The 27463-nt window shown below is 53.2% G+C and overlaps 2 protein-coding genes across 2 annotated transcripts in view; one reads left to right on the forward strand and one right to left on the reverse strand.

Annotated features, from left to right (window-relative positions):
• Positions 1–39: 39 nt before the first annotated feature.
• On the forward strand, positions 40–17934 carry XRRA1 (X-ray radiation resistance associated 1). Its single transcript, XM_068395345.1, has 19 exons — positions 40–110; positions 1972–2081; positions 2268–2282; positions 3587–3741; positions 3976–4047; positions 4789–4861; positions 5877–5974; positions 7961–8094; positions 9107–9205; positions 9999–10258; positions 11055–11095; positions 11464–11580; positions 12539–12632; positions 13320–13438; positions 14200–14457; positions 15040–15205; positions 15332–15444; positions 16019–16124; positions 17693–17934. Exons 1-19 carry the CDS (start codon positions 40–42, stop codon positions 17932–17934), a joined length of 2343 nt encoding a protein of 780 aa, XP_068251446.1.
• Positions 17935–24732: 6798 nt separating this feature from the next.
• RNF169 (ring finger protein 169) overlaps positions 24733–27463 on the reverse strand; it is a 28034-nt gene continuing 25303 nt past the window's right edge. Inside the window, exon 6 of the mRNA XM_068419001.1 lies at positions 24733–26489. Coding sequence (XP_068275102.1) covers positions 25278–26489 — 1212 coding nt within the window. The 3' untranslated portion in view covers positions 24733–25277. The remainder of the gene's footprint in view (positions 26490–27463) is intronic.

Genomic DNA, 27463 nt, shown 5'->3' on the forward strand with positions numbered 1-27463 from the left:
TGGGAAGTGTAGTCCGCCCCGCTCGCGGCCCGCGTTACCATGGCGACGGGGCGGCGCGGAGGGGAGGGGGCGGTGATGGAGGCCGCGGTGCGGGGCCTGCTCGAGGAGTGGTGACGGGCCAGCGGCTGCGGCGGCCCCCGGTGTGTGGGGTGAGGGGCGGGTGGTGCCGCCCGGGCGGGCTGAGGTGTCTGGGGTCCGGGGAGGGTGAGCGGGAGACGTGTGCGGGGCCCCTCTGGGCCGTGGAGGACCGTGAACTCTATGGTCGTCGTGAGGTGGGGGGTGAGAGGGTGTCTGTGAGGGGGGTGTCAGGAGTGGGGGTGTCTGTGGTGTCGTGGGGGGGTGTGCGGGTGTGTTGGGTGTGCGAGTGGGGTGTGGGAGGGTGCCCACGGGGGTCTGCGTGGGGTGGGTGCAGTGTAAGTGGGGTGTGGGAGGGTGTTCGTGTGGGGGTAAGTGGTTGTGGGGGTCTGTGAGGGTGTGGAGTGTGTGTAGTGGGGTGTGTGAGGGTGTTTGTGTGGGGGTAGGTGGTTGTGGGGGTCTGTGAGTTTGGGGGGTGTGTGGTGGGTGTGTGAGGGTGTTTGTGTTGGGGTAGGTGGTTGTGGGGGTCTGTGAGGGTGTGGAGTGTGTGGAGTGGGGTGTGTGAGGGTGTTTGTGTGGGGGTAGGTGGTTGTGGGGGTCTGTGAGGGTGTGGAGTGTGTGTGGTGGGGTGTATGAGGGTGTTCGTGTGGGGGTATGTGGTTGTGGGTGTCCTCCAGTGTGGGGGGGGATGTAGTGGGGTGTGTGAGGGTGTTCGTGTGGGGGTAGGTGGTTGTGGGTGTCCTCCAGTGAGGGGGGGGATGTAGTGGGGTGTGTGAGGGTGTTCGTGTGGGGGTAGGTGGTTGTGGGTGTCCTCCAGTGTGGGGGGGGATGTAGTGGGGTGTGTGAGGGTGTTTGTGTTGGGGTAGGTGGTTGTGGGGGTCTGTGAGGGTGTGGAGTGTGTGGAGTGGGGTGTGTGAGGGTGTTTGTGTGGGGGTAGGTGGTTGTGGGGGTCTGTGAGGGTGTGGAGTGTGTGTGGTGGGGTGTATGAGGGTGTTCGTGTGGGGGTACGTGGTTGTGGGTGTCCTCCAGTGTGGGGGGGGATGTAGTGGGGTGTGTGAGGGTGTTCGTGTGGGGGTAGGTGGTTGTGGGGGTCTGTGAGTTTGGGGGGTGTGTGGTGGGTTGTGTGAGGGTGTTCGTGTGGGGATAGATGGTTGTGGGGGGTCTGCGAGTGTGGGGAGTGCGTGTGGTGGGGTGTAGTGGGGGTGTTCATGTGGGGGTAGGTGGTCGTGGGTGTCTGTGAGTGTGCGGAGTACGTGTCGGGGGGTGTAGTGAGGTGTGGGAGCGTGTTCATGTGGGGGTACGTGGTTGTGGGGGTCTGTCAGTGTGGGGAGTGCATGCATGGGTGTACGTGGGGTGTGTGAGGGTGTTCGTGTTGGTGTACGTGGTTGTGGGGGTCTGCGAGTGTGGGGAGTGCGTGTGGTGGTGGGGTGTAGTGGGGTGTGGGAGGGTGTTCGTGTGGGGGTAGGTGGTTGTGGGTGTCCTCCAGTGTGAAGAGTGTGTGTGGGTGTACGTGGGGTGTGTGAGAGTGTGCGTGGGTGTTCGTGTGGGGTGTGCATCGTTGTGGGTGTCTGATGGTGTGGGGAGTGGGTGGGTGAGTGTACGTGGGTGTCAGTGTTGGTGTTTTGGGGTGTTGAGGACGTGGGTTGTGTGCGTGCTGGGGTGTATTTAGGAGGTGTGTGTGAGGAGCGTGTGGGTGTGTTGATGTGTTGGGTGTGTATGGGGTGTATATGTGGGTGTGAGTGGGGTGTGTGAGGGTGTTCTCCTCATGTGTCCCTGGCACCGTTCCTTTGCCTACAGGCTGACACTTAATTAACTCTTGGAAAGAGATGTTAAAGCAAAGTAATGTTAGAGGCAGTGAAAATTTTAACCCATTTATTTCTTTCTCACTCTCCCCAGGAGCACTGCAGTCAAGTTGACTACAACAGGACTGTATAAAATGGGTGATGAAAGAAACTACCCAACGAACCGCTTCCCCGCCAGAAAGATTTTGAGTGCAAGTAAAGAAAGTGAAACTTCTTTCTGAAGGGTCTGGAGGGTCTGACCTCCGAGGAACGGCTGAGGGAGCTGGGGGTGTTTAGCCTGGAGAAGAGGAGGCTCAGAGGTGACCTTAGTGCAGTCTACAACTACCTGAAGGGAGGTTGTAGTGGAGTGGGAGTCGGCCTCTTCTCCCAGGCAACCAGCGATAGGACAAGAGGACACAGCCTCAAGCTTGGCCAGGGGAGGTTCAGGTTGGACATTAGGAAGCATTTCTTCTCAGCAAGGGTCATTAGACATTGGAAGGGGCTGCCCAGGGAGGTGGTGGAGTCACCATCTCTGGAGGGGTTTAAGAAAAGACTGGACATGGCCCTTAGTGCCCTGGTCTAGTTGCCATGGTGGTGTCAGGGCAATGGTTGGACTCGATGATCCCAGAGGGCTCTTCCAACCTGGTTGATTCTGTGATTCTGTGATTCTTGGAGTGCTGCTGGTGAAGTCTTCCTGCAGAATAATGTTGTGTCCTTGGGGGAGGTCCACCATCCACCCTGTTGTTGGGCTAGATAGAGGGCACATTCGGCTGTGGTTTCTTAGATCACCATCACAGCTGATAACACTGATAACAGTTGATAACAGAACTTAAAAGGGTGCTGAGAAAGTCTTAAAATAGTTTAAAAAGTCATTGGAATGAAGAAGGCGGGTTGTCTAGAAGGGTCCAGCAGCCATCTCCACATGCCAGCAGGAGGGAAGCTTCAGGCAGGCACGTGGACAGCACAGCATGGTTCTCCAGCAGCTCTTCTGAGCTAGAGCTTCTCCTTTTTCTCTGGGCTTTGAGAGTCACGTCTGTAAAATGCTTAGAAATGGCAGAAATGTCTTCTAACACTTGAGAAGTGGTGGAGAGCTGTACTAGGCTGGTCAGGGGTCTGGAGCACAGGACCTTCTAGGAGAGGTTGAGAGTGCTGAGCGTGTTTTTTACCTGGCCAAGAGGAGTCCAAGGGGAGATTGTGGCTTACAGCTACCAGAAGGAGAGCTACAAACTCTTAACAGTGGCAGATGGCATAACTAAGCCAAAAATTTCACCTTGGTAGGTTTAGGTTGGCCGTTAGGAGGAACATCTTTGCTGGGAGGAGGTGCAGCTCTGGGCCAGGTTACCCTGGGAGGTGAGGGAATCGCTAGACAAAGCCATGACTGACTGATGGAACGTTGCTGATGGTCCTGCTTTGGGTGGGAGGTTGGATTGGAGATCTCCAGAAGGCTCTTCCAGCCCACGTTTCCATGTCTGCAACCCATGGCTCTACTAGCATCTATAAAATAGATGCATGTTTCTCCTCTTCCATGGCTCTGGAATGTTCCTTTCTTAAATTCATGGTCACTGAAGATTTTATACTTCAGTATTTCCCCATATAGGGGATTTTAAAGGGATGGATTTCACTGCCGGGCTGAAACACCAGGCAGAGTGCAGCTACTTTGAGAAGGGCACATTTGGAAGGTTGCGTGCTCATCTTGCCATCTCCTTTGCCACGGTCCATCGCCGTGCCAGGGTCTGGGCGCTGGGTGCTGGTACACACAGCTACCCCAAGGGCTTGGACTGAGAAGGGGACCTCCGGGAAGACACCACAGCAGAGGAGAAAGCCCCCAAAGTCTGTCCCCATGGAAGAAAATAAAGAAGACCATGTCCTAGATGAGGCATTTCTGGTGAGTGCAGATTTCCTCTGTTATGACCTAAACTTTTGTGGAGCTGGGGAGATCCTGCTGGTGGACGGACTCTGCAGCTGCCTCTCCCTCCCCATCTCTGTGCCACCTTCTCACGATCCAAGGCACCAGGTGCCCCCCTCACCTGGGGGCATCTGGTTTTGGGGCTCAGGTCCTAGGACATGACAGACAGGATTGCTGTAGGACTAACCATTTCTGTTTGGTTTTTTTTCCCAGATGAAGAACTCCTCTTTGAAGAACCCCTCTGGCCTGTGCTCTGTGAACATAAGCAGCCAAAATCTGGTCTCTGTGAGTATCAGAGACTCAAGAAATATTAGGGAACTTCCTTAAAAGTTGAAAATTTTGCCACATTAGCACATGAATGTCCAGAGATCAGTGAAGACACACATTAGAAACAGGCATATTTCATGCACAGGAAGGTGAGCCAGCCAGCTGTGAACAGCCTTGGAGCATTTGTCCTACAAACTTTTGGATTGTGTCTTCATAACCAAATTAACTTGGTCTTCATCAGTTGTAGACCCTTCCTCACTTACATCCCCTCCCAAAATGCTGTTCTTTGGGATTAGGGGTAGAATGGTAGAATCATAGAATGGTTTGGGTTGGAAGGGACCTTAAAGATGATCTCGTTCCAACCTCCCTGCCATGGGCAGGGACACCTTCCACTAGACCCCAGGTTGCTCAAGGCCCCATAATGTTTATCTCAACTATGGCAGGAGTTCACCTTCAGCTTGAGAAGTGACTTCTGTTTGGATTCATGACTAACTTGCAATGCAAAGAGAAAATGAGCTGAGGTGCTGATAGGTTTTTAGTGTCCTTTTAGGGTTCCCTCATGGTGCTGTGAAGGATAGATGTGGTAAATTGTAAGGTGGGTCACACTTGCTGGGTCACACTTAGGTATGAGATATGGCCCAGGAGCCCTGCGACACAAGCAGGGGAGAAAGGTCAGTAGTGAGGACACAGAAAGGCCTTGGCTTTGGGGCTCAATTAATCCAGGTCTTCTGGAATGTTTATTTTTTCTCTATTTTTCAGGCTAAAGAAGATGATTTTGAGAAATTTGATCGTCTTGCTTATATAAATGCTTCTGAGAACCTGCTGACACTAGGTAAGGGATTGCATTACCAAAAAATAGATGCCGCTTTTCGACCCAGGGAAGATTATGCTTCTCTGAACACAGGTCTAGAGCTTTACAGAGAGGTTTAAGATACATAAGTGGCACTTCTTTGCAGAATTGCTTCCTTCCTGTTACTGAGCTGAAATCCTTGCGCTAATTCCCTTTATTATAATGATAATTGTGTGCCACTGTGGTGTCCTTTTCATTATTAGAAAACAAAGCTCTTTACAAAGAAAATCCTCATTTAATACATAGAAGCGTGGAATAATGAAATGGGAGGTTCAGGTTGGACATTAGGAAGAATTTCTTCTCAGAAAGGATCATTAGCCATTGAAAGGGGCTGCCCAGGGAGGTGGTGGAGTCACCATCTCTGGAGGGGTTTAAGAAAAGCCTGGACATGGCACTTAGTGCCCTGGTCTAGTTGCCATGGTGGTGTCAGGGTAATGGTTGGACTCGATGATCCCAGAGGGCTCTTCCAGCCTGGTTGATTCTGTGATTCTGTGACTTGTCCCAAAGGCTCAGGAGGTTCATGGTAGAGCTGGGAGGTGAATCCAAATCCAGTGTCACGGGCTCAGTTAATTCGAAGAAGAAAAAAGGAAATCCGTTTATAATTAGTAAAATATAGAAGCTAAATGTGCCATCAGTGGCTTCAAGCAATAATCCAGTTTAGGGTAGGAGGAAATGCATGAAAGCAAAGCAGATGTCTAAGGAGTAGGCTGGTGGGGCATCAGGTGTTGTATGGACAACCATCTAACTGAGCTTAGTGCCATGGTCTAGTTGACAGGGTGGTGTCAGGGCAACGGTTGGACTCGATGATCCCTGAGGTCTCTTCCAACCTGGTTGATTCTGTGATTCTGAGCTGGCATTTTCTTCAAGCATGCCCACTGATGATACTGGTGCTCTCGTTCTTGCTGGTTTTGGTCCATTCCAGACCCAGACAAGACATGGTTTATTCTGTTCCTACTGTTCCTCACTCGCTGAAGCATTTCCTTTCCCACCCTTGCAGAGCCATTTCGGAAGTTTCCAGAACTGCGGGAACTGGAACTTTCCTTGAATGGACTAAGAAATCTGAAAATCACCGCTGGAGACTTCCTGCATTTGGAAGTAAGATGAGGGGGCTCGGAGACCTTATTCACCTCCCAACCATCATGCTGAAGCTTACACGTAGCGTTGACATATGTCCCTGCAGTGTGAGTTCTCTGAAACTACAGGGTCATTCTTTCTTCCTGCTTCCTTGTGACTCCAGAATGTCCTTTTTGCTGTGTCCCTCAAGGACCTTCACCTCTTGGGCTGCCCAGGGAGGTGGTGGAGTCACCATCTCTGGAGGTGTTTAAGAAAAGACTGGACATGGCCCTTAGTGCCATGGTCTACTTGCCATGGTGGTGTCAGGGCAATGGTTGGACTCGATGATCCCAGAGGGCTCTTCCAACCTGGTTGATTCCGTGATTCTGTGATTCTGTCTTGCTTTCTCCTGCAGAGCAATCCCTCGCAGATCCCCATTGCTCAGCCCCTTGCCACAGAACTCCTCGTTTCCCCAGTGATGGGCCACCCCCTTTGCTGTAGGATCCTCTCCCTGCAGTGTGTCAGTCACCCGTGGCATCCCTCACCTCCCTGGTGCTGTGTGGTCCCTGGCAGATCCCCATCCTCCTCCTCCTCTCCAGATAGGTGTGTGCAGTTTCCCCAAATTATGGGCTGCATTTCTAACACAGCAAAGGGGTCAGTTTAGGTTTTTTTTCTTTAAAGAAGAGGCAAAGAGGATTCTAAGAACAAGCAACTGTGCCTGGGATGATGGTTCAAGTCCTCTCCCTCCAGCTTGGAGGGGGTCTCTGCTAGGGAGAGCTCAGGCTCTGGCTCAGCTGTACTGACCTTCTCTAGGTTTGCTCTCTTTGAGGAGGCGTCCTTGCCTGGGTTTCTCTGGTTTCTGATTGCTGCTGGATATAAAGTTTTGTCTTAAAAGGTTTCTTGCTTCTTGTCTTATTTAAAGAATTGTTGGTGGCTCAGCTGTCAGCTCTGTACGCTTGGATCCTGGCCTCCTTCACCCCTTTAATCCTGTGTCCAGTTGTGGGCCCCGCACTTCAAGAAAGATGTTGAGGTGTTGGAGCGAGTCCAGAGGAGGGCGACCAAGCTGGGGAAGGGTCTGGAGGGTCTGACCTATGAGGAACGGCTGAGGGAGCTGGGGGTGTTTAGCCTGGAGAAGAGGAGGCTCAGAGGTGACCTTAGTGCAGTCTACAACTACCTCAAGGGAGGGTGTAGTGAAGTGGGAGCCGGCCTCTTCTCCCAGGCAACCAGCGATAGGACAAGAGGACACAGCCTCAAGCTTCGCCAGGGGAGGTTCAGGTTGGACATTAGGAAGCATTTCTTCTCAGCAAGGGTCATTAGCCATTGGAAGGGGCTGCCCAGGGAGGTGGTGGAGTCACCATCTCTGGAGGTGTTTAAGAAAAGCCTGGACATGGCACTTAGTGCCCTGGTCTAGTTGACATGGTGGTGTCAGGGCAATGGTTGGACTCGATGAGCCCAGAGGGCTCTTCCAACCTGATTGACTCTGATTCTGATTCTGCAGGCTTTGGGAGGTCCCTAAATCCATGAAATGTAGGAGAGCTTCTCCCATGTTTCTCCCATGCACTGTTGGTAACCCACTCAAGGGTTTGACTCAGTGGGCACGTGCCCAGGTGATGTGGAACCAAATTTCCAAGGCTCCTGAGCCCAGGGTTGATCCTGTCCATCCTTGTGTGCCTCCACGTGAGCAGCCTTGTCACTGGCATCAGCTACAAAAGGCGAAGAGTCCCACTGCTGTAAGTGAAGTCCCTGCAAGTCAGAGACGCTCACAGTGTCACTGTGGGGCAGGTGGTAGCAGGACTGAAAGTCTCCTGTAAATATTTGTAAATATTGAAGTGTTCAAGGCCAGGTTGGATGGGGCTTGGAGCAACCTGGTCTGGTGGAAGGTGTCCCTGCCCATGGCAGGGGGGTTGGAACTAGATGGTCTTTAAGGTCCCTTCCAACCCAAACCATTCTATGATTTAATATCCACCTGGGGAAAGCCAACAGAGATTGTTCTTTGCTCCAGGGGATTGTTTCTTCTGTTTCCTTCAGGACCTGGATCTCTCCTACAACAGCTTGTCCCCCCAGGACATTTGGACATTGGGAGATTTGTCCCAGCTCAAAATCCTTCGTTTGACAGCCAACGAGCTTCGGTCCCTGCCTCCAGACCTGGCGGGCTCGTGGGAGTAAGTGCACAGCAAGTGCTGCTTGAGTTTGGTGGGGAGCTGCTGGCACACTGGTGGGGTGCACTGGGCAGGCAGGCAGGGTGATGGAGCAGTGGGGCTGGCAGCGAGGGTGGGCAGCCTGGGATTTATCAGTCTGGGCAGCAGAGCTCTTGCCTTGCAAACTGGAAGATCAAATAACCAACTGGTCGGTGCTGGGTGGCAGGGAAGTGTTACCCCAGCTCAGCCCCAGATCACCCAGGGTATCTGCTGTCACCAGCAGCTAGAGAGGAACCTCTGGGCAGGGATTCAGCAGCCCTGTCGGGTGGCTGAGCCACGTGAGGAGGATGCTGTTTGTTCATCGTTAATTAGACCCTTCACGTACAGCTTAGCCACAGTTGCCATGCCAAGGTATCCATCTTATCCTTGGAGATAAGATGCTGAGCTAGATGGTCGTTTGGACTGATTCAATTTAGCTGCTTTGAGGTAGGATATCAGAGGGCTGGAGCACCTCTGCTCTGGAGACAGGCTGAGAGAGTTGGGGCTGTTCAGCCTGGAGAAGAGAAGGCTCCGGGGAGACGTTCTAGCACCTTCCAGTACCTGAAGGGGCTACAGGAAAGCTGGAGAGGGGCTTTTTACAAGGGCATGTAGTGATAGGATGAGGGGAAACGGTTTTAAACTGAAAGAGGGGAGATTGAGATGAGATCTTAGGAAGAAATTCTTGCCTGTGAGGGTGGTGAGACCCTGGCCCAGGTTGCCCAGAGAAGCTGTGGCTGCCCCCTCCCTGGCAGTGTTCAAGGCCAGGTTGGATGGGGCTTGGAGCAACCTGGTCTGGTGGAAGGTGTCCCTGCCCGTGGCAGTGGGTTGGAACTAGATGATCTTTAAGGTCCCTCCCAACCCAAACCATCCTGTGATTCTATAAAAGAATGAAAACCAGTATCCCAGTGGATACATCTTCCCATGGTGGCAGCAAATGATGTGTTTTTCAGCTGTCTTTGCCCACGTGTGTTATTAATGAGCCTCTTTGTATCCGCAGCTCTGCTCATTTAAGGTTTCCATCTCTGGAGGTCTTGTTGCTGGATGACAATCGTCTGTCAGACCCAAGTGTCTTTGTGAGCCTGTCTCATCTCTGCAGGTAAGGAATCACAGAATCACAGAATCAACCAGGTTGGAAGAGCCCTCTGGGATCATCGAGTCCAACCATTGCCCTGACACCACCATGGCAACTAGACCATGGCACTAAGTGCCATGTCCAGTCTTTTCTTAAAAGATGTTGCCCTGGTGCTTCCAGTGCTACGAAGTGGAGGTGGGAACTGGGTCTGCCTTGTTGCCCTGGCTCTGACAAGACATTCCCAGAGGAAACTGCACTTTATCCACAGTGTTTGTGAGAGAGGAGAGGGAGTGGGTGAGGTTTAGGCACGAGATTGCAGGGCTGGAGTGTGCAGGTTTGGGTTTCTGCTCTTTCCTAAGCTGTCTTGTGGCCTTGGTGATGTTCTACTTCCATGAGAAGGTGGAACATCATTAGGGAATCCCTGCAGGACTGCAGCTCGTCAGAGCCCTGGGTGATTTAATGAACTGCCAGGATGTCTCTTGTCTTAAATTCTCACCAAGAGAGGAGCTTAGGGCTAGGTGACCCTCAGGCTGGTGTGGGGGACTGAGGTCACAGGCTCCAGGGGCAATGCTGGGCTGTGCCAAGGACTGAGCCTGTGCTTGGAGTTTGGAAAGGAGGGGGAATGGGGCAGCGAGACGGGGGTGTCGTGGATGCCTCCGCACTGCTGCTGGGCAGCCCAGCGAGGAGGCAGGTTGAGGGCCAGCTCCCTGCCCTGCGGGTGCCAGGGTGAGCAGATGGCCGGGTGCGTGCACCGATAGCAGTCATGGAGACACCGACAGCAATCATGGGGTTTCTCATGCATTTCCTCTTCCCATAGCCTGAGGGAGCTGAATCTGGATGGGAACAGGATTTCAGCTGTCCCCTACCTGCACCAAGCAGAGAGCAGGCAGTTCTCCCTCCACCCCGCGCTGCATGACGACAGCTTCAGGGCAGAGTGGTACAAGTCCCTGAGCAGCCTCCAGCAGCAGCCCCGGCCACCTCAGCAGGAGGACATGGAGATGCCAGCAGAGCTGGAAGCGAAGGAAGGACAGCTTGAACATGTCATGCTACAGAACGACAGGGATCCAGACAGGACGGGTGAGCAGCACCTGCCTCTCCCTGCCCACACCGAAGCCGTGGGGCTCAGTTACGTCAGGGTGAGGATCTGCTAGATGTTTACTAGTGAGTGAAGCAGCTTGACATAATTAAAACAGTGAGGGAGGAATATGTGGAACCATTTTTGACATCTCAGCTAACCTGTACAGTCCCTCTGTAATTACTGGGAGCTTACTGGACATACAGAATCACAGAATCAACCAGGTTGGAAGAGCCCTCTGGGATCATCGAGTCCAACCATTGCCCTGACACCACCATGGCAACTAGACCATGGCACTAAGTGCCATGTCCAGTCTTTTCTTAAACCCCTCCAGAGATGGTGACTCCACCACCTCCCTGGGCAGCCCCTTCCAATGGCTAATGACCCTTGCTGAGAAGAAATTCTTCCTAATGTTCAACCTGAACCTCCCCTGGCGAAGCTTGAGGCTGTGTCCTCTTGTCCTGTCGCTAGTTGCCTGGGAGAAGAGGGTCTAAGATGAAACCAAGTATTTATCCAAACCAAAATCTACCTGTGGGGAGCTCCTGGCTGCCCTGAGGCCAGTCGCAGGGTTTCTGCTGTATTTGAGGGATGTGGATGTCACCTGGAGCGATGGGGCTGTCAGCAAGCCTGCTACGGTGGGCCTGATCCCCTCTCACCTTGGGCACGTCTTGCCATTGAGCCAGATCCTGTCTGATGCTGATTTGCTTTTCCAGGGTAATTCCAGCCTTGCCATGGCTGGGGCTGGCCCAGCGCTCGGCTTCACGTAGAAACCCTCCCTTTGCTTGTGTTTTGTTGCAGGGGTCGTTTTTAATTCTGGCTCTCAGGAACACTCAGCACTGGTAAGATCTGTGATTTGGGGTGTAAGCTCCAAAACTTCCCTTCCTCAAGTCTCTCAGCTGAATTTCAATAAGCCTGTGGGTACAGCCAGGACTCTGGGTGCCTGCCAGGCTTGTAGTGAGTATCTTCTCTCATCAAGAAAGATCAGGAGCAAATTTCCCCATAACCAAGGGACACTGGAGCTTAAATTTATCAGTTTCAAGTAAAAGCTGGGTTGCCATTTGCTTGTGACTGTGTGCCCCCTCTGTTCTGCAGCTCAGGTGGGGACTGAAGCTCAGGAGCTGGGAGTTCATTCATTCTTAGCCCTGTAATCTTTTCTTTGGAGCCTCTGGAGTCGTGCCTCTGCTCACCCTCTTCCTCTCTCTTTAAGGTTTCTCCCAGGGAAGGAGACCCATCTGCCTCTAAGACTCTGCCGGTTCCCCCTATGCGCAGGGACGTTTGTGCTCCCTTTCCTGAACTGAAGCATCTCAGCCTGGCCTTCAACAAGGTGATTTGGGTCCTGTGGCTCTGGAGAGGTGTAAAGATTGAGCTGCTTGAGCCTGGCATTAGTTCCCTGGGAGACAGCCTTGGTCTTTAGAAGGGAACAGCTTCCCACTGCAGAAGGGAACAGCTCTCCTGGGCTTGTGTGTCCATCTGCCAGCCCCCAGGGATGTGTCAGATATCCAGGATCTCTCAGGTGGGATAGGACATCTATTTAGGCAGCTGAATTGCACCCAGCTTGTCTAAACCTTTGCATATTCGGGGATTTCATCAGAGAATATATCCAGGATCTCCCCCTGGACTGATCCTTTGCTGGAGCTGCCTGGTGGATGGTGATGTCTCATCAAGGACATTGCTGGTTTACTGCCAGGTTATACCCATCTGCTGAGCCACAGCGGGTTCTCAGTGTGCCCCAACAGACAAGTAACATGCAACAGCATTTAAGCTTCTCTTCCTGGTGCTTTTGGCTCCTGCCCAGGGCTCAATTCACGCTGCGTCCCAGCCAGGTGAGCTGGCAGTGCCCAGTTACCGCTGCTCAGTGAGGGGCATCCCCCTGGGACGTGATGGGGCAGCAAAGCGAGCTCTGCTGCTGTGCCCTGTGTGTCATCTCCCTCTTTTAGGGCGCTGCTTTGTCGGTGAGATGGTTTCTGGCTGCTGTGCCCTGGCCAGGCTGTGGTTTGGACCCACAGGGTAGAGAGGCAGGACTTTCCTTCCAGGAGGCACCAGTCCTGTGGCTGCAGCATGCAGGAGGGAGAGGGGAGCGCTGCCTCTGTCCTCTACACTCACAGGCAGCAGAGCTGCTGGGCATCTCTGGTTAAGGGATGTCATCTCCTTCCTCCTCCTCCCCACTGCACGCACCTGCCCAGTGCCAGGCTCCTGTTTTGGTGGGAGGGTTGGGATGAAACTCGACAGCCTCTGGCACGACTCAGTGCTTAAAGCAAACAGTAAACTATTTTCTCTTGCAGATTGCAGATGAGGCAGCTCTCTTACCCGTGGCTTTCTTCCCATGCCTGCAGGAGCTCACATTTCACAACAACCCTCTTACCACCACCCGGAGCGGTACAGTATGAGCCCAGCTCTGCAGGGCACTCCTGCTCTCTCCCTTCTTCCCTGGTAGCTCTCTGGGACAAAGACCACGCTGCCTTTTGGTGTCTGGACACTCCTGCCACGCTGGCTCTGGCCCCCAAAGAGGTGCTTTAATCATTTCTGCTCACTAAAGAGCAACACAGATGAGCACCGCTCTTGCAAATGCCATTAATGCTTTGCTCCCAGCCCCATGGAAGCCCCTAACAGCCCATCTTTGACTGCAGCAGTGCAGTCTCAGGCTAAATTTTACTCCCCAAATGGTGTTGTCTGAAGCCAGTCCAGGTTTTCTCCTGCAGCAGCTTTCTAAGCAGAGGGGATAAACCCCAAATGTGCCCGTGGCCTCGACAGGCAACATTTGAAGGTAGCCAGAAAGATGCTGCTGAAATGTTGTGATGGTTGTTGCTACCTGCACAAGCTACGTGTAGACTAGTAAATAAAACAGGTCAGGGATGTTCCTCTGGCCTTGGTGGCACGTAACCCAGTCTGGTGTGTGTCCTAAAGCATCTCCCTACAAAACAGGGTGGCTTCTACTCTGCTCCCTGGGCAATGCCATGCTCTGAGCTGAGCCTGGGGTTAGTTGGCACAGTGTGCTGCCAGTGACAGAGCAGGGCATGGGCTCTGCGCTGGCTGCCTGCAGCTCTGCTGAACCTTTTCCTCCAGGGCCGCCACCTCTCCTGACCTGGCTCCTCCAGCACAACCTGGGGATTAAACTTGTCCGACAGAAGAGCCCAGCTGTGAAGAAGTGGCACTTCTCCATCCCTCTCAAAGCCAGCCGCAAGGTAAGGCAGGGATGAAACCCTTGCTGCAATCCTCAGGGCAGGATTGCCCAGGAACTGACTTGCTGGGGAGCATGGGAAGAGCTGGTGGGACACATGGATCCCAGTGGGCTTGGAAGGATGGAGGGAAGGGTGGGAAGGACTGGAGGTATTTTGCTCAGGATGAGGCTGGGGAGTCCAACCACCCCCTTGTTGTTGCCCCAGGCAGGGTTTGTCACTGGGTTTTGGGGTGAGGGATCCTATGGGACTGAAGCTGCTGCCAGCGTGTCCCTGGAGCCGGGGCTGTCCTGGCACTCCCTGTCCCGTAAGGATCAGCCTCCAGCCGTCGTGCCTGACCCCACGCTGACACTCATGGCGGCATGCATGGATGTCCATGGAGAAAAGGAGGTTCAGAGGTGACCTTATTGCAGTCTACAACTACCTGAAGGGAGGTTGTAGCGCAGTGGGAGTCGGCCTCTTCTCCCAGGCAACCAGCGATAGGACAAGAGGACACAGCCTCAAGCTTCACCAGGGGAGGTTCAGGTTGGACATTAGGAAGCATTTCTTCTCAGCAAGGGTCATTAGCCATTGGAAGGGGCTGCCCAGGGAGGTGGTGGAGTCACCATCTCTGGAGGGGTTTAAGAAAAGCCTGGACATGGCCCTTAGTGCCCTGGTCTAGTTGCCATGGTGGTGTCAGGGCAATGGTTGGACTTGATGATCCCAGAGTTGTCTTCCAACCTGGTTGATTCTGGGATTCTGTGATTCTGCCCCTCATGTCCCCCCAGGTCACATTGCATCTCCCCAAAGTCAAAAAGCGTCCGCTGATGCTGGAAGCTCCTGCCAAGACCTTGCTGTGGAAACAGCTCCCAGCTGCAGTGGAGGCTGTGAGAGATGCTGCACCTCCGAGTCCAGCCCAACCACTGCCCCCCATCAGCTCTGAGACCTCAGCTGGCAACGAGCAGATGGCACTGGAGGAAGGGGAAGGTGTCTCCAGGCCTTCTCCTGGCTTAGCTGAGGACACTGCATCCTCCTTCATGACGCAGGTGAGGCCGGGCTGTAAGTGTTCAGGGCTGCAGGGCTTGTCCAGAAATGGTCCAGAGATGAATCTTCATTCCCCAAGTGAACAAACCTTGTGCACGCGCTGTGGGCACCGGTGGTTATAAACCTCCTTTGACTGCAAGGGATTTGAAGAAGGAAGCACCAGCAAGAAGCATAAATGCAACCTTGTGACCAAGAATGAGAATTGGTGGCCTGTTTCGCAGGGTGGCATGGGGCTGTGCTGGTTTGGTGGGTAGCCCCAGCTGCAGGAGCTCATCTGTCCAGCACTGTCCCTACAGCATCTGCTGGAAAACTCCCTCCCAGAACTCACCAGGGCAGCTTTTGGACTTGATTTCCTTGAAAATCTTGGAATTATGAGGGGAAAAAAAAAGTCTGTGCTGGGATGGGGATGGCCCCTTTCTGCCCTGTGCTGATCCTGCTGAGCACAGATGGGATGAGGTGGTGGCTGCGTGGCTCAGTGCCACCAGGAGAGACCTCTGGCCACAGCAGGACAGGCTCTGGCTGACTCCATCAGCTTGACTGGTAAGAAAGGGCTGCTGTGAATTCCTTTATTTTGCTGCTTTGAGGTGGAGGATGTGTCCAGCCCTCCGCTGAGACCCGTGGCAGAGGGCAGGCTGGAGAACAGGAGCGAGCAGAGCGGGGAAGGAAGCTCCGAGGTGGTTCCAGAGCGATACAAAGGCTACGAGGAGCTGCTCGGTGGAGACACAGACCCAGATTTTATTGAGCCAGTCGGTGAGTGAAGATAGCAGAGGGCTCTTACTTGGAAAAGCCTTGGCAGATTGATGAACACTATGTCCACTCTGACCAAGAAAGAAGCAGCAAAGGCTTTTGTTGTCCTATTTTCCCTCTGGTTCACAGGGATACAGAAGAACGTGCAAGCGCTGCACTACATCCTGAAACACCCCCTGGTTTACTGGGACACCAAGCCACGACTGGACAGCATTCAGAATCCCTACGTGCCTCAGAAAAAGGTAAAGAGCCGAAGCTCCAAAGGGAGAATGGTTGCCTCTGTATTTGGATCAACCCACGTGGTTGGATGGGTGCTGAGAGCCTGAGCGTGGGCTTGGCCCCAGTTCCCAATCCCAGCACCTCAATGTCCTCTCTCCCTCATGGCGTGGTGCGTGCAGCCCCCACGGGAACTGACCTGCAGGGATGGGGCAGCTGAGCACACCGGGGCTGGTAAATGGCCAAGAGCCATGATAGCCCCTGGGCAAGGCGGGGGGAACTGCTTGTCACCAACACCCTGGAGAAAGCCAGCCCCCTCCCAAGGGAGGAGGAGGAAACAGCCTCTGAGCTGGGTCTGCAGGGTGGGTTGAGTAGAATTACAGTCCCTGAATCCACTGCAGTCACAAAAAGCTGAGCCAGTGTTGCTCAATAATCTTAAACTGGTGTCTAAACTGGTCCAAAAAAGAGACTGTCTCACCTACCTCATGCAGAAGCATGAGCTTGTGTTAACTTGGGAGAGGGGCAGGAAAGGGAGGTGGAGGATTATCAGCCTGGAGGGTGGAGGGGTGGCACGCTGCAGCCTCCTGGTCTTCCTTGCAGCGTGGAAGGATGCCTGACCCTCCCACCCGAAAGACAAGAGCGGAGGTCCTGGAAGGAATCCTGATGGCCATGAGAAACACCTCGAACATCACTGAAGTCCCCTTGGGTATGTTCCTGCATTCCCAGCCTCTACTGTTGATGGCACCACAGAGGCAGGGGTGTCCTTGAGCTGGTGGGGCACCAGGGTATGGCTGAGGTGGGAATGGAGGGTCCCCCCCCATTGCAGCAGCCTCCCCCCATGTCCCTGGGGAGAGGACAAGGGCTTCACCTGCTGAATGCCCTTGAGGCCAACTGTGTGAGGTTCAGTAAGGCTCAGTGCTGGGTCCTGCCCTTGGGGCACAACAACCCCCCGCACCGCTACAGGCTGGGGGAAGAGTGGCTGGAAAGTGCCTGGGGGAAAAGGACCTGGGGGTGTTGGTCAATGGCGGCTGGATATGAGCCAGCAGTGTGCCCAGGTGGCCAAGAAGGCCACCAGCATCCTGGATTGTATCAGCACTAGTGTGGCCAGCAGGACTAGGGCAGGGATCGTCCCCTGGACTCGTCACTGGTGAGGCCGTACCTCGAATCCTGGGTGCAGTTTTGGGCCCCTCATGACAAGAAAGACCTTGAGGTGCTGGAGCGAGTCCAGAGAAGGGCAACGGGGCTGGTGAAGGGTCTGGAGCACAAGTGTGATGGGGAGCGGCTGAGGGACCTGGGGGTGTTTAGTGTGGAGAAAAGGAGGCTGAGGGGAGACCTTCTCACTCTCTACAACTGCCTGAAAGGAGGGTGTAGCGAGGGGGGGTCGGTCTCTTCTCCCAGGTAACAAGTGATAGGACAAGAGGAACCGGCCTCAAGTTGTGCCAGGGGAGGTTTAGATTGGAGATCAGGGACAATGTCTTCCTGGAAAGGGTTGTCAAGCCCTGGCACAGGCTGCCCAGGGCAGTGGTGGAGTCCCCATCCCTGGAGGGATTTAAAAGCCGTGTAGATGTGGTGCTGAGGGCCATGGGTTAGTGGTGGCCTTGGCAGTGCTGGGTTAAGGGATGGACTCAATGATCTTAAAGGTCATTTCCAACCAAAACGGTTCTGTGATTCTATGAGGTTGGACCCCGATGCTCTGGCTACTGGTTAATGGGGGTAAACGCAACACAGACACTGCTGGGACCCCTTGGATCCACAGCTGGATTAACCCCACCCCAAACCCAGCTGGTGGGAGACTGGCCTTGGAGCAGGACTTGAGTCTCTGAGCGTTGGCCATGTTTTATCTCCATCCCAGCCTCGATGGTGGTACAATCCTCAACTGCTAGTGCAGGCAAGACCTGGCTACTCTCCAGTGCTGTCCCTTTTCCCTGCACTGACCAGGGAAGCGAGGAGGAAAGAGAAGCAAGAAATTAAGGCACTTTTTGCAGGCTACAGTAAGAGCCACTGCCCAGGCTTGACCCCAGCACATCTGTCTTCACTCTTGAGTTGCTTGAGACCACCAGTGCCTTTGCTTTGGGGCTCCCATGTTTTCTGTGGGTGTCAGGATAGAGCTAGATCCCAGCAGCCACCTTTGTGTCCCTGCCATGGTGATGTCCCCATGTCGTGGGGATGGGGGAGAGGTGGGGCCACTGGTGGGCAGAGGTGTGGGAGGGGAGATGGAATACTGCAGCCAAGGAGCCGTCCCATCGCTCTCCTCACACCCCTGGCCTCTTCCAGTGTCTGTTTTACAGAAGGAAAAATCCAACCCCAAGGCATACCGGGAGGCACGGAGGCTGATGGAGGAATTCCAGGAGGTGTTTGAGATCCTTCCCGCAACCTTCGGCAAGGAGATGGCCAAGACCTTGGATGAGGCGCAGGTAGTAGAAGCCCTTCTCGCAGAGGCAACGGCCAAGCAGGGCAGCCCCAAACAGCTACAGCTGCCAGGGAAGAGAACGGCCAAGAAGGTGCCCAATGTTTAGTCCACCTTATAGGCAGGCATTGAATAAAGCATCCCACACCTTGGTCCTCTTGCATAAAATGTATGTTATTTTTTAACTTGTTTGGAGCCATTTTTCCCCTCCTGAGGTTGGAAAAGCCAGTGTGGTGGTAAGATTCACCTCAGGCTTTCAGGCAGTGACTTCCACCGACACAGCCACAACACTGCTCTGACAGCACATGAAAACCATGTCTGCTTGCTGTTGTGCTCTGCAGCCCTGAGGAGAAGGGCTTGGGGGGGATGGGTGATGAGAAGCTCACCATGAGCCGGCAACGTGCGCTTGCAGCCCAGAAAGCCAACGGTGTCCTGGGCTGCATCCCCAGCAGCGTGGCCAGCAGGGCGAGGGAGGGGATTCTGCCCCTCTGCTCCGCTCTCGGGAGACCCCCCCTGCAGTGCTGCGTCCAGCTCTGGGGCCCCCAACAGAAGAAGGACACGGAGCTGTTGGAGCGAGTCCAGAGGAGGCCACGAAGATGCTCAGAGGGCTGGAGCCCCTCTGCTCTGGAGACAGGCTGAGAGAGCTGGGGCTGTTCAGCCTGGAGAAGAGAAGGCTCCGGGGAGACCTTCTAGCACCTTCCAGTACCTGAAGGGGCTACAGGAAAGCGGGAGAGGGACTTTTTACAAGGGCATGGAGTGACAGGACGAGGGGGAACGGTTTTAAACTGAAAGAGGGGAGATTGAGATGAGATCTTAGGAAGAAATTCTTGGCTGTGAGGGTGGTGAGACCCTGGCCCAGGCTGCCCAGAGAAGCTGTGGCTGCCCCCTCCCTGGCAGTGTTCAAGGCCAGGTTGGATGGGGCTTGGAGCAACCTGGTCTGGTGGAAGGTGTCCCTGCCCATGGCAGGGGGTTGGAACTAGATGGTCTTTAAGGTCCCTTCCAACCCAAACCATTCCCTGATTCTATGATTTTATGAATAAAGCTGCGTCAGTGGGGTTGGGCCAAGCGATGGAGGATGCTCACTCCCCACTGCCCGCTCACCTACATGAAAAATATGTCATTATACTCACCTTTACCGCTTTTTTTCCCCCTGAAAACCACTACTCAACACCCTCACTCAGCCAGGAGTAACTGTAACCCGTTGGGGACAGGCAGCAGTAGGATCCTGCTTGTTTCTGAGCCCAACAACTTCATCAGAAACACGTAATTCACTGTCAGAACCTGTTTTTATTCTGTTTTAACGTCGCCCTTTGTCCCGCAGCTAAAAAGTCCTCGTCGCTGTTAAAATGTACACGTCATTTGTACACAGTTGGCATATTTCTGGTTTGTGACAATTTTTCACAAGCAGGATTTACTCTGGTCCAAATAACAGAAGCCACAACATGACAGCCGCCTGCATGTCATTTCACCCACACATTTTACACATGCAAGTCAAGAGTCCTTCAGGAACATCCATCGCTTTTGAAAACATTCAGATGAAGCCACGTTGGTTCAGCTGAGACCCAAAACGACCCGTTAAAAGTCTTTTACCACCCCGGTGCTCCGCTGGTGAGTTGAGAATGTGAAAGCACAACGATTTAAAGCATTATTGGAAAAAAAATGTAGCAACATCTAGATTTGTTTTAAAGTTTGACAGTAAACACCAAGGAAACCAGGCGTACAAACCCCCTCTGCACCGAGCTGAAGGTTTTGCTGTTTGCATAGTGAAGAGCTAATTCTAGAGCTGCTGCGTCGCGGGGTTTTAGACACGGGGAAGAGCAAGGTTTGTGTCTGACACGTGGGGATCATCCCAGCTTCCACGCTGGAGTTCAAGCCGGCATCGCGTCCCAGTTGCACCCAGCTGCCATCCATGGGGACATCCCACCACGCGAGACCGTCGCGTCCAACAGGCGTTAAGTTTTTGTCTTGGGTCCCCCAACAGGCGAGAGGGGATGGGGTTTCCTCCAATGCTTTCCCCCACGCATTGGCCAAACTCCTTGTCAACCTTTTGCTGGATAACTGGGAGATGGCCCAGGGCTGTCGGAGGGTCCAGGCGGAGCCCAGGGGTCTCGAGCGTTGCTAAAGGCTTGGTTTTACAATCAGTGGTGATAGTCTTTAAGGCTTCAACCTCCCCCTTTGCTTTCGTGGAGAAAAATACAAAGAAGTTCTTGTTCAAGCTACGCTTCATGACTACTGTGCACTGCATGTACAAGAGCGTCTGAAGAGAAATACTGACACTAGAGAACAACATTATACATTCATCTGCCATGATCCCTTCTTTTGGCACTTGTCCTTCATTTATCTGATCTCACTGACTCCAAACATGGACCTTTCCCTACGGCCCGTTTGGAAGGGGCTGCCCAGGGAGGTGGTGGAGTCACCATCTCTGGAGGGGTTTAAGAAAAGACTGGACATGGCACTTAGTACCCTGGTCTAGTTGCCATGGTGGTGTCAGGGCAATGGTTGGACTCGATGAGCCCAAAGGGCTCTTCCAACCTGATTGATTCTGTGATTCTGTGGCTTTTCCTGGGCAGAGAACTCCGGAGAGTCAGAAAGCAACTTTCCAGAGTCGGTGGCATCTTTGGCAGACACGGTCCTTTGGCCGTCAAACCAATCCCAGCCCCTCCAGCATTACCCTGCAGTGCAATCTCATGACCTGTTTTTCTTCTCGCAAGAGAAGACAGCTTCACATGTTGGGAGGATGCTCGCACACCCATGCTGTCCCACAGCCCACAAGGACTGCCTTCATCCCGGAGAGAAGGTGGCTGCAGAAAGGAGGAGGGTTAGAAATGACTTTCATGTAAGTGTAAATAAATCACGGAATCACAGAATCAATGAGGTTGGAAGAGCCCTCTGGGCTCATCGAGTCCAACCATTGCCCTGACACCACCATGGCAACTAGACCAGGGCACTAAGTGCCATGTCCAGTCTTTTCTTAAACCCCTCCAGAGATGGGGACTCCACCACCTCCCTGGGCAGCCCCTTCCAATGGCTAATGACCCTTGCTGAGAAGAAATGCTTCCTAATGTCCAACCTGAACCTCCCCTGGCCAAGCTTGAGGCTGTGTCCTCTTGTCCTATCGCTAGTTGCCTGGGAGAAGAGGCCGACTCCCACTTCACTACAACCTCCCTTCAGGTAGTTGTAGACTGCACTAAGGTCACCTCTGAGCCTCCTCTTCTCCAGGCTAAACACCCCCAGCTCCCTCAGCCGTTCCTCATAGGTCAGACCCTCCAGACCCTTCACCAGCTTGGTCACCCTCCTCAGGACTCGCTCCAACACTTCAACATCTTTCTTGAAGTGCGGGGCCGACAACTGGACACAGTAAATACTCGGTTTCATCTTAGACCCTCTTCTCCCAGGCAACCAGCGATAGGACAAGAGGACACAGCCTCAAGCTTGGCCAGGGGAGGGTCAGGTTGGACATTAGGAAGCATTTCTTCTCAGCAAGGGTCGTTAGCCATTGGAAGGGGCTGCCCAGGGAGGTGGTGGAGTCACCATCTCTGGAGGGGTTTAAGAAAAGCCTGGACATGGCACTTAGAACCATGGTCTAGTTGCCATGGTGGTGTCAGGGCAATGGTTGGACTCGATGAGCCCAGAGGCCTCTTCCAACCTGATTGATTCTGTGATTCTGCAGGTCTTATGCTGCATCCACCATTCAGCAAGAGGTATTTTACTTCTCAGCTGGCATTATTTGCAGCAAAGGTAGCGTCATACCCACCTTTAAGGGTGGAGGCTGGGAATTCCTGCTCTTTTAAAGTGTAACTATATACAATGATTTTTTTTTTGTGCAAACTTACACAAACTTACAGAGTGTTACATCAATAAAACATTCATCCTAGTTCCACATCGCCTCCGGTCTCGAACCCAACACCGCCTCGGGCGGATTTCAGCCGAGGGCAGTCATGCTCTTGCTAGCTCAGGAAGAAGGTGAGAAGGTCTAGGCTGGAAAATGGCCCATGTTTTCCCCAGTCCTTAAGCAACGAGATGCAGAAGCGAAGGCAGAAATGCAGCCAGCAGCTTCATCAGATTAAAAACCTGTGGGTGCACAAACCTCAGGAGAAAACATCGATCCCACCCTGACGCTTTACTGAAAGCTGTTGCGACCGCAACCCTTCCATGACGTGATTGCGACGCCACGTCCAAAGGTCTCCTTCAATGTGGACGCAACAGACCACGTGTGATGCTGAAGGAGCTGAGCAGCGCTGCCAGGACGTGGACTCTGTTTTGGGGAGAGTTGACTGCCCAGTGAAGGCGAGGTTTGGGAAGCTGGAGGCGTGAGGGGTCCCATCAAGCTTTTATTTTTGGCTGGGGACAAGCTCTAGCTCACCCGCGCTTCCGTCCAGCTCCGATTTAAAAGAGGAAATTAACACACAAAACCCCCTAAATATTTCTGTAATGTTTTAAAAAGAAGATTTAAGACACTAGCCTGGTGCGTGGGGCTCTGAAATCTATTTGAAGAGGGCAAAAGAGGATACATTCAGCGTGTAAATCGAGTTTTTTGGGGTGTAGGCTCGCTCAGAGAGCGCCCGGCAGCCCACGTCTGGATGAAAGTCTGTCTGTTTAAGACTAGACATGGCACTTAGTGCCATGGTCTAGTTGACATGGTGGTGTGAGGGCAATGGTTGGACTCGATGAGCCCAGAGGGCTCTTCCAACCTCATTGATTGATTCTGTGATTGATTGATTCTGTGAAACTCGCAGAAGCGCTGCGAGAAAGAAGGAAACTGTTTAGGGAAGTGTGACTCGGGCTCAAAGGATTAACCACGGGGAAGGGGCAGGGAGAAGGGGGCCTGTGAAAATAATTATAACTCTCGATGCACTCGGGAAGTGCAGCTTTAGCTCAAAATGCTGGGGAAAAAATGGCGTGAATTCGGAGTAAAAGCTGTGGGTTTCCCTCCTGAGCTTATTTCACCGTAAAGGGTCAAGAGGACACAGCCTCAAGCTTCGCCAGAGGAGGTTCAGGTTGGACATTAGGAAGAATTTCTTTTCAGAAAGGGTCATTAGCCATTGGAAGGGGCTGCCCAGGGAGGTGGTGGAGTCACCATCTCTGGAGGGGTTTAAGAAAAGCCTGGACATGGCACTTAGTGCCCTGGTCTAGTTGCCATGGTGGTGTCAGGGCAATGGTTGGACTCGATGAGCCCAGAGGGCTCTTCCAACCTCATCGATTCTGTGATTCTGTGATCGCTACTTCTCTCTGCGCCGCTCTTCTAGCTCCAGTCAAGGTTCTAATTAATTACTTAATTTCTTTCCAATTCACAGCTGGGTTACAGGAGCAGGATTCGGTTTGGGTCGAAAGCTCCTGCTTCAATCAGCACCTAACGAGGCTGCGGCACGGGAGAGGGCACAGAAAGCCATCGCCCACGGGCCGCAGCGGGGAGGCAGAGCAGGGTCTAGCTGGCCCTAGGTCCGACTTTAAACCTCCAGTAGTTTGTGTGTTAAGGAGATACAGAGATAGATATATATATTACGGAATCATTGCTATAGGATTTCTCAACAGGAAAGTGTCAATCTGTTGAAATATAGTATTTAAAATATATAAATTTTATCCATTAAAATATACGATTTCTTTTTTTTTTTTTAAAAAAAAATCCAGTTCAATTAGGAAAAAAACCCGCCAGGGTCCTTGCAGTTATGCAAGTATGCTGGGAGAGAAAAAGAAAACCAGTTCTCGGGGGTTTTTTTAACCGTTTAAGATAGAGGGAGAAATTCAACCATTTTTTAAAGAGGAGAAATTTGGCAACGACCATTCTCTTCGATCAGCTCCATCTGTTTAAACGCATCGGCCCTCCTCCCTTCACTCCACGGGTGATGGCAAGTTTGCCCCAGCACTGTCCTTCAGTTACATCCTGAAAATACCCCTCGTCACCTGGCACACGGGTCAGCAAGATCGTTACCGCCGCAGCCCCTCCGCCCTGGATGAAGGTCCCTGCGGGCACCGAGGGTCCCCAGTGAATACTCTGCAAGGCAGCTTTCAAGGATCAAGCTGAGCTGATGGTTTTGAGCCTGATTACTGGAAATAATCAATGAAATTATTGTGCTGCTAATGGATGATGGGGAAGAACGTTAGAAACATGAAGAGCCTGGAGGATGGGCTGCCACTGAAGGCCACATCTGGGTAGAGAACACACGCTCCACCAAACCCAGGCTCCCAGCTTGCTCTGGTCCATGCCCGCCTTCATGCCTTGAAGTGGAAATTGTTAGTGCATCGTTCACCTGAGCTTTCTTAGTGGTTTGAACGTGAAGACAGCTAGCTCGGAGCAGGGGCAGGGCAGGCTTGCATCACGCCGAGCATCCGTGTGCCCACAGGCCGGGAGGGCTGGGCTCCCGTCCCAGCTCTACCGCCAACCCGTTGGGTGCCTGGGAGAGGACAGCGATGCGTCAGGTACCTCGGGATGCCTCCTCGGGCCGCTCTTGGACATGTAAGAACAGGTCTTAGGTGTGCTGAGAGAGCTCTTAACTGAGCAAGAAGCTGCAGGGTACGTGTCAGCGGGGAAAACGTCCTTCCCGAAATCACCTGGCCAGCATTTCCCTTTCTAGATTTCAATGTTAGTGGGAAGAACACGAAACCCTCTTGCCTCCGAAGAGGCAGGGACTGGGAGAAAAGCTGCCTGGAGAAGAGGAGGCTCAGAGGTGACCTTAGTGCAGTCTACAACTACCTGAAGGGAGGTTGTAGCGCAGTGGGAGTCGGCCTCTTCTCCCAGGCAACCAGCGATAGGACAAGAGGACACAGCCTCAAGCTTGGCCAGGGGAGGTTCAGGTTGGCCATGAGGAAGCATTTCTTCTCAGCAAGGGTCATTAGCCATTGGAAGGGGCTGCCCAGGGAGGTGGTGGAGTCACCATCTCTGGAGGGGTTTAAGAAAAGACTGGACATGGCCCTTAGTGCCCTGGTCTAGTTGCCATGGTGGTGTCAGGGCAATGGTTGGACTCGATGATCCCAGAGGGCTCTTCCAACCTCATTGATTCTGGGATTCTGTGACTCTTTCTAGGACAGAAAAAGCCACTTTCCCCTCTGCAAGTAGAGCTCTGATTTCTCTTGGCATATTGAAGCGGCCAGGCAAGGAACAGACGAGGTCCTTATCCCGTACCTCATTTGCTGCTCACAGAACCCTCCTATCTGGGGTACCCAAACGCCACCGACTGCACGTAGAGGCGTTGCAGTGTATTCATGGGGACGACAGACGCTTCTTTCAGACCAACTGACCAGAAAGGCTGGAGGTTTTTTTTTCCTCATTCTCTCTTTTTTTTTTCTTAACCTGAAAGGACTCTGGCTTCTCTCTGAACTGGACCTACAAATGTCTTACCACCAAAATGAGAAAACCATTGTGTGGGTGGAAGTATGACAAAAAATAGTTTTCCTCTAAGATAATCTGATAAACCTCATTGTCCTCTAGAAAGGCAACATCGTCCACCAGCGCTACTTAGCACCCAACGTGCTCTTCGACCGCAGCAGATACCGATCGACTCTGACTTTCCGCCTCTCCACTGTCCTATTCTCGCTGTCGAAAATGCGCTGCAGATGCAGGGCCAACCTCCTGTCCTCCTCCTCTTGCTGGAGCTTCTGCTCCATCTCCCGTACCAAGCGATCCTCCGGAGGCAACCCCACCTCCCCCGCCGCGTGCCTCAGTCTTTTGACGGAGCCGTTGTGCTCCAAGTGCTTCGTTTTACAGCGTCTTTTCCGGCCCCGTCTCAGCGACGGGGGCTGTTCCCCGATGATGTTCTCGACGGAGTTGCAGGTGCTGTTCTGCACGTTGATCAACTCGCTGTTGTTCAGGTATTTCAGCTGCTTTTTGCCCGCTGGCTTGACGGGGACTCCTAGCGCGCTGTTGTCAGGCAGCGACGCGCTGACGCCCATGAGTCTTCTGCTCAGCATTTTTGGGCCAAGACTAAGACAGGATTTGTCCATGAGCGCGTTCGCTTTGAGGTCGGGGGCTTCAGCCACTCGTGTGTTTAGGGAGGCGACGTTCGATCTCGCATCTGGTTCAGCAGCGTTGTCGTCTATCGTTAAGGCTTGTGAATCTCTGTTCTTCTCACTCCCTCTTCCCAGCTTCGTTTCACTGATGGAAGGGAAGAAATCCAGCTCGGGGTGAGGGTCTCCTGTTGTGTCAGGTGGAAGGTGATCGTCCTGCATTTGTGGCTGCTCTTTAGTGCAAGTGCTGGAGTTGGTGACGTCAGGAACGGTAACGTCTTCCCCGGGCTCCGAAGCCAAGGACGTAAGGGTCGCTTTAGAGAGAGTCTTTTTGATCTGGCGCTCCTGAAATATCTGCTCCCATTTTTTCAGTATCCTAGGACTGGCCTCGTAGGTGGTCGGCTTCTGCAGGCTCCGGTTCAGGTTTCTCGGGGTGGACTTTATGATGAGAGGGCTCAGGACTCTGCCGTCAGGAAGCCTCTTTGGAGGAGTACACGGGGAGCAGACGATCGGCTTGAAGTGGTTGAGCTCTTCCGAGATGCTGTCGTTGCTCTCGGGGCTGATGGATCGCTCCGGCTTGTGCAGGGCCGAGAGGGACGAAACGGGGTTGAGAACCGGGCGTTTCTCTGCCGTCAGGTCTGGGGCGGAGAGGCAGCGGTTGTTTTGGGTGGACGACAAAACTCCAACCAGCGGCGTCGGCGTGCTGGTGATGGGTGGCACCTGCAAGGCAAGGCACCACAGCTCAAAATGATTGTCATTGAGAAGAATACAGATCAAGCATGCAGGAGGACAGGAGAACGTGTGGCTACCACGCTCAGCTCCTGCAGCAGACCAGCTGGAGAGCTGGAATAGCCGTGGCAGCCTCTGGTGGTCACAGCACCTTTCATGGCCAATCACAGAATCAGTCAGGTTGGAAGAGCCCTCTGGGATCATCGAGTCCAACCATTGCCCTGACACCACCATGTCAACTAGACCACGGCACTAAGTGCCATGTCCAGGATTTTCTTAAACCCCTCCAGATATGGTGACTCCACCACCTCCCTGGGCAACTACACCACCTCCCTGGGCATTACATAACCAGGGGACACCGGAGTCCAGCACGATCTGGGTCTCAAATTTATTTCAGTTTAAGAGCTGTTCTTGCCACAATGGCAACCACTCCGATAACAAAATGCTTGAAGCAAGGCAAGACAAGGAGAAGCCAAGAAACACCACCATGGTGGAAGGAAGCCACACTCTTCAAGGAAAATGATCTCCAAAGGGTTTTTTGCTCCCTACCAAGCCATAGGTGAGAAAGAATAAATACTTGGTCCAGGTTTAACACACTGCGCTGCAAAATGTCATGAGAAACGGTGTTGATGTGCCTGAGGCAGAGTGGTGGAACAACCTTGATGAATGGTCCCAGACCACACTGCGGCCACCGCACCGGACACTGCCTGAGACAGCCTCTAGCAGAGCTTAAGACCAGCATTTCTTGTCATCTTAGAATCACAGAATCATTTTGGTTGGAAAGGACCTTTAAGATCATCAAGTCCAACCGTTAACCCAGCACTGCCAAGGCCACCACTAACCCATGGCCCTCAGCACCACATCTACACGGCTTTTAAATCCCTCCAGGGATGGGGACTCCACCACTGCCCTGGGCAGCCTGTGCCAGTGCTTGACAACCCTTTCCATGAAGACATTGTCCCTGA

The sequence above is a fragment of the Nyctibius grandis genome, chromosome 2 (genome assembly GCF_013368605.1).
Source record: "Nyctibius grandis isolate bNycGra1 chromosome 2, bNycGra1.pri, whole genome shotgun sequence".
Classification (NCBI taxonomy): domain Eukaryota; kingdom Metazoa; phylum Chordata; class Aves; order Nyctibiiformes; family Nyctibiidae; genus Nyctibius; species Nyctibius grandis.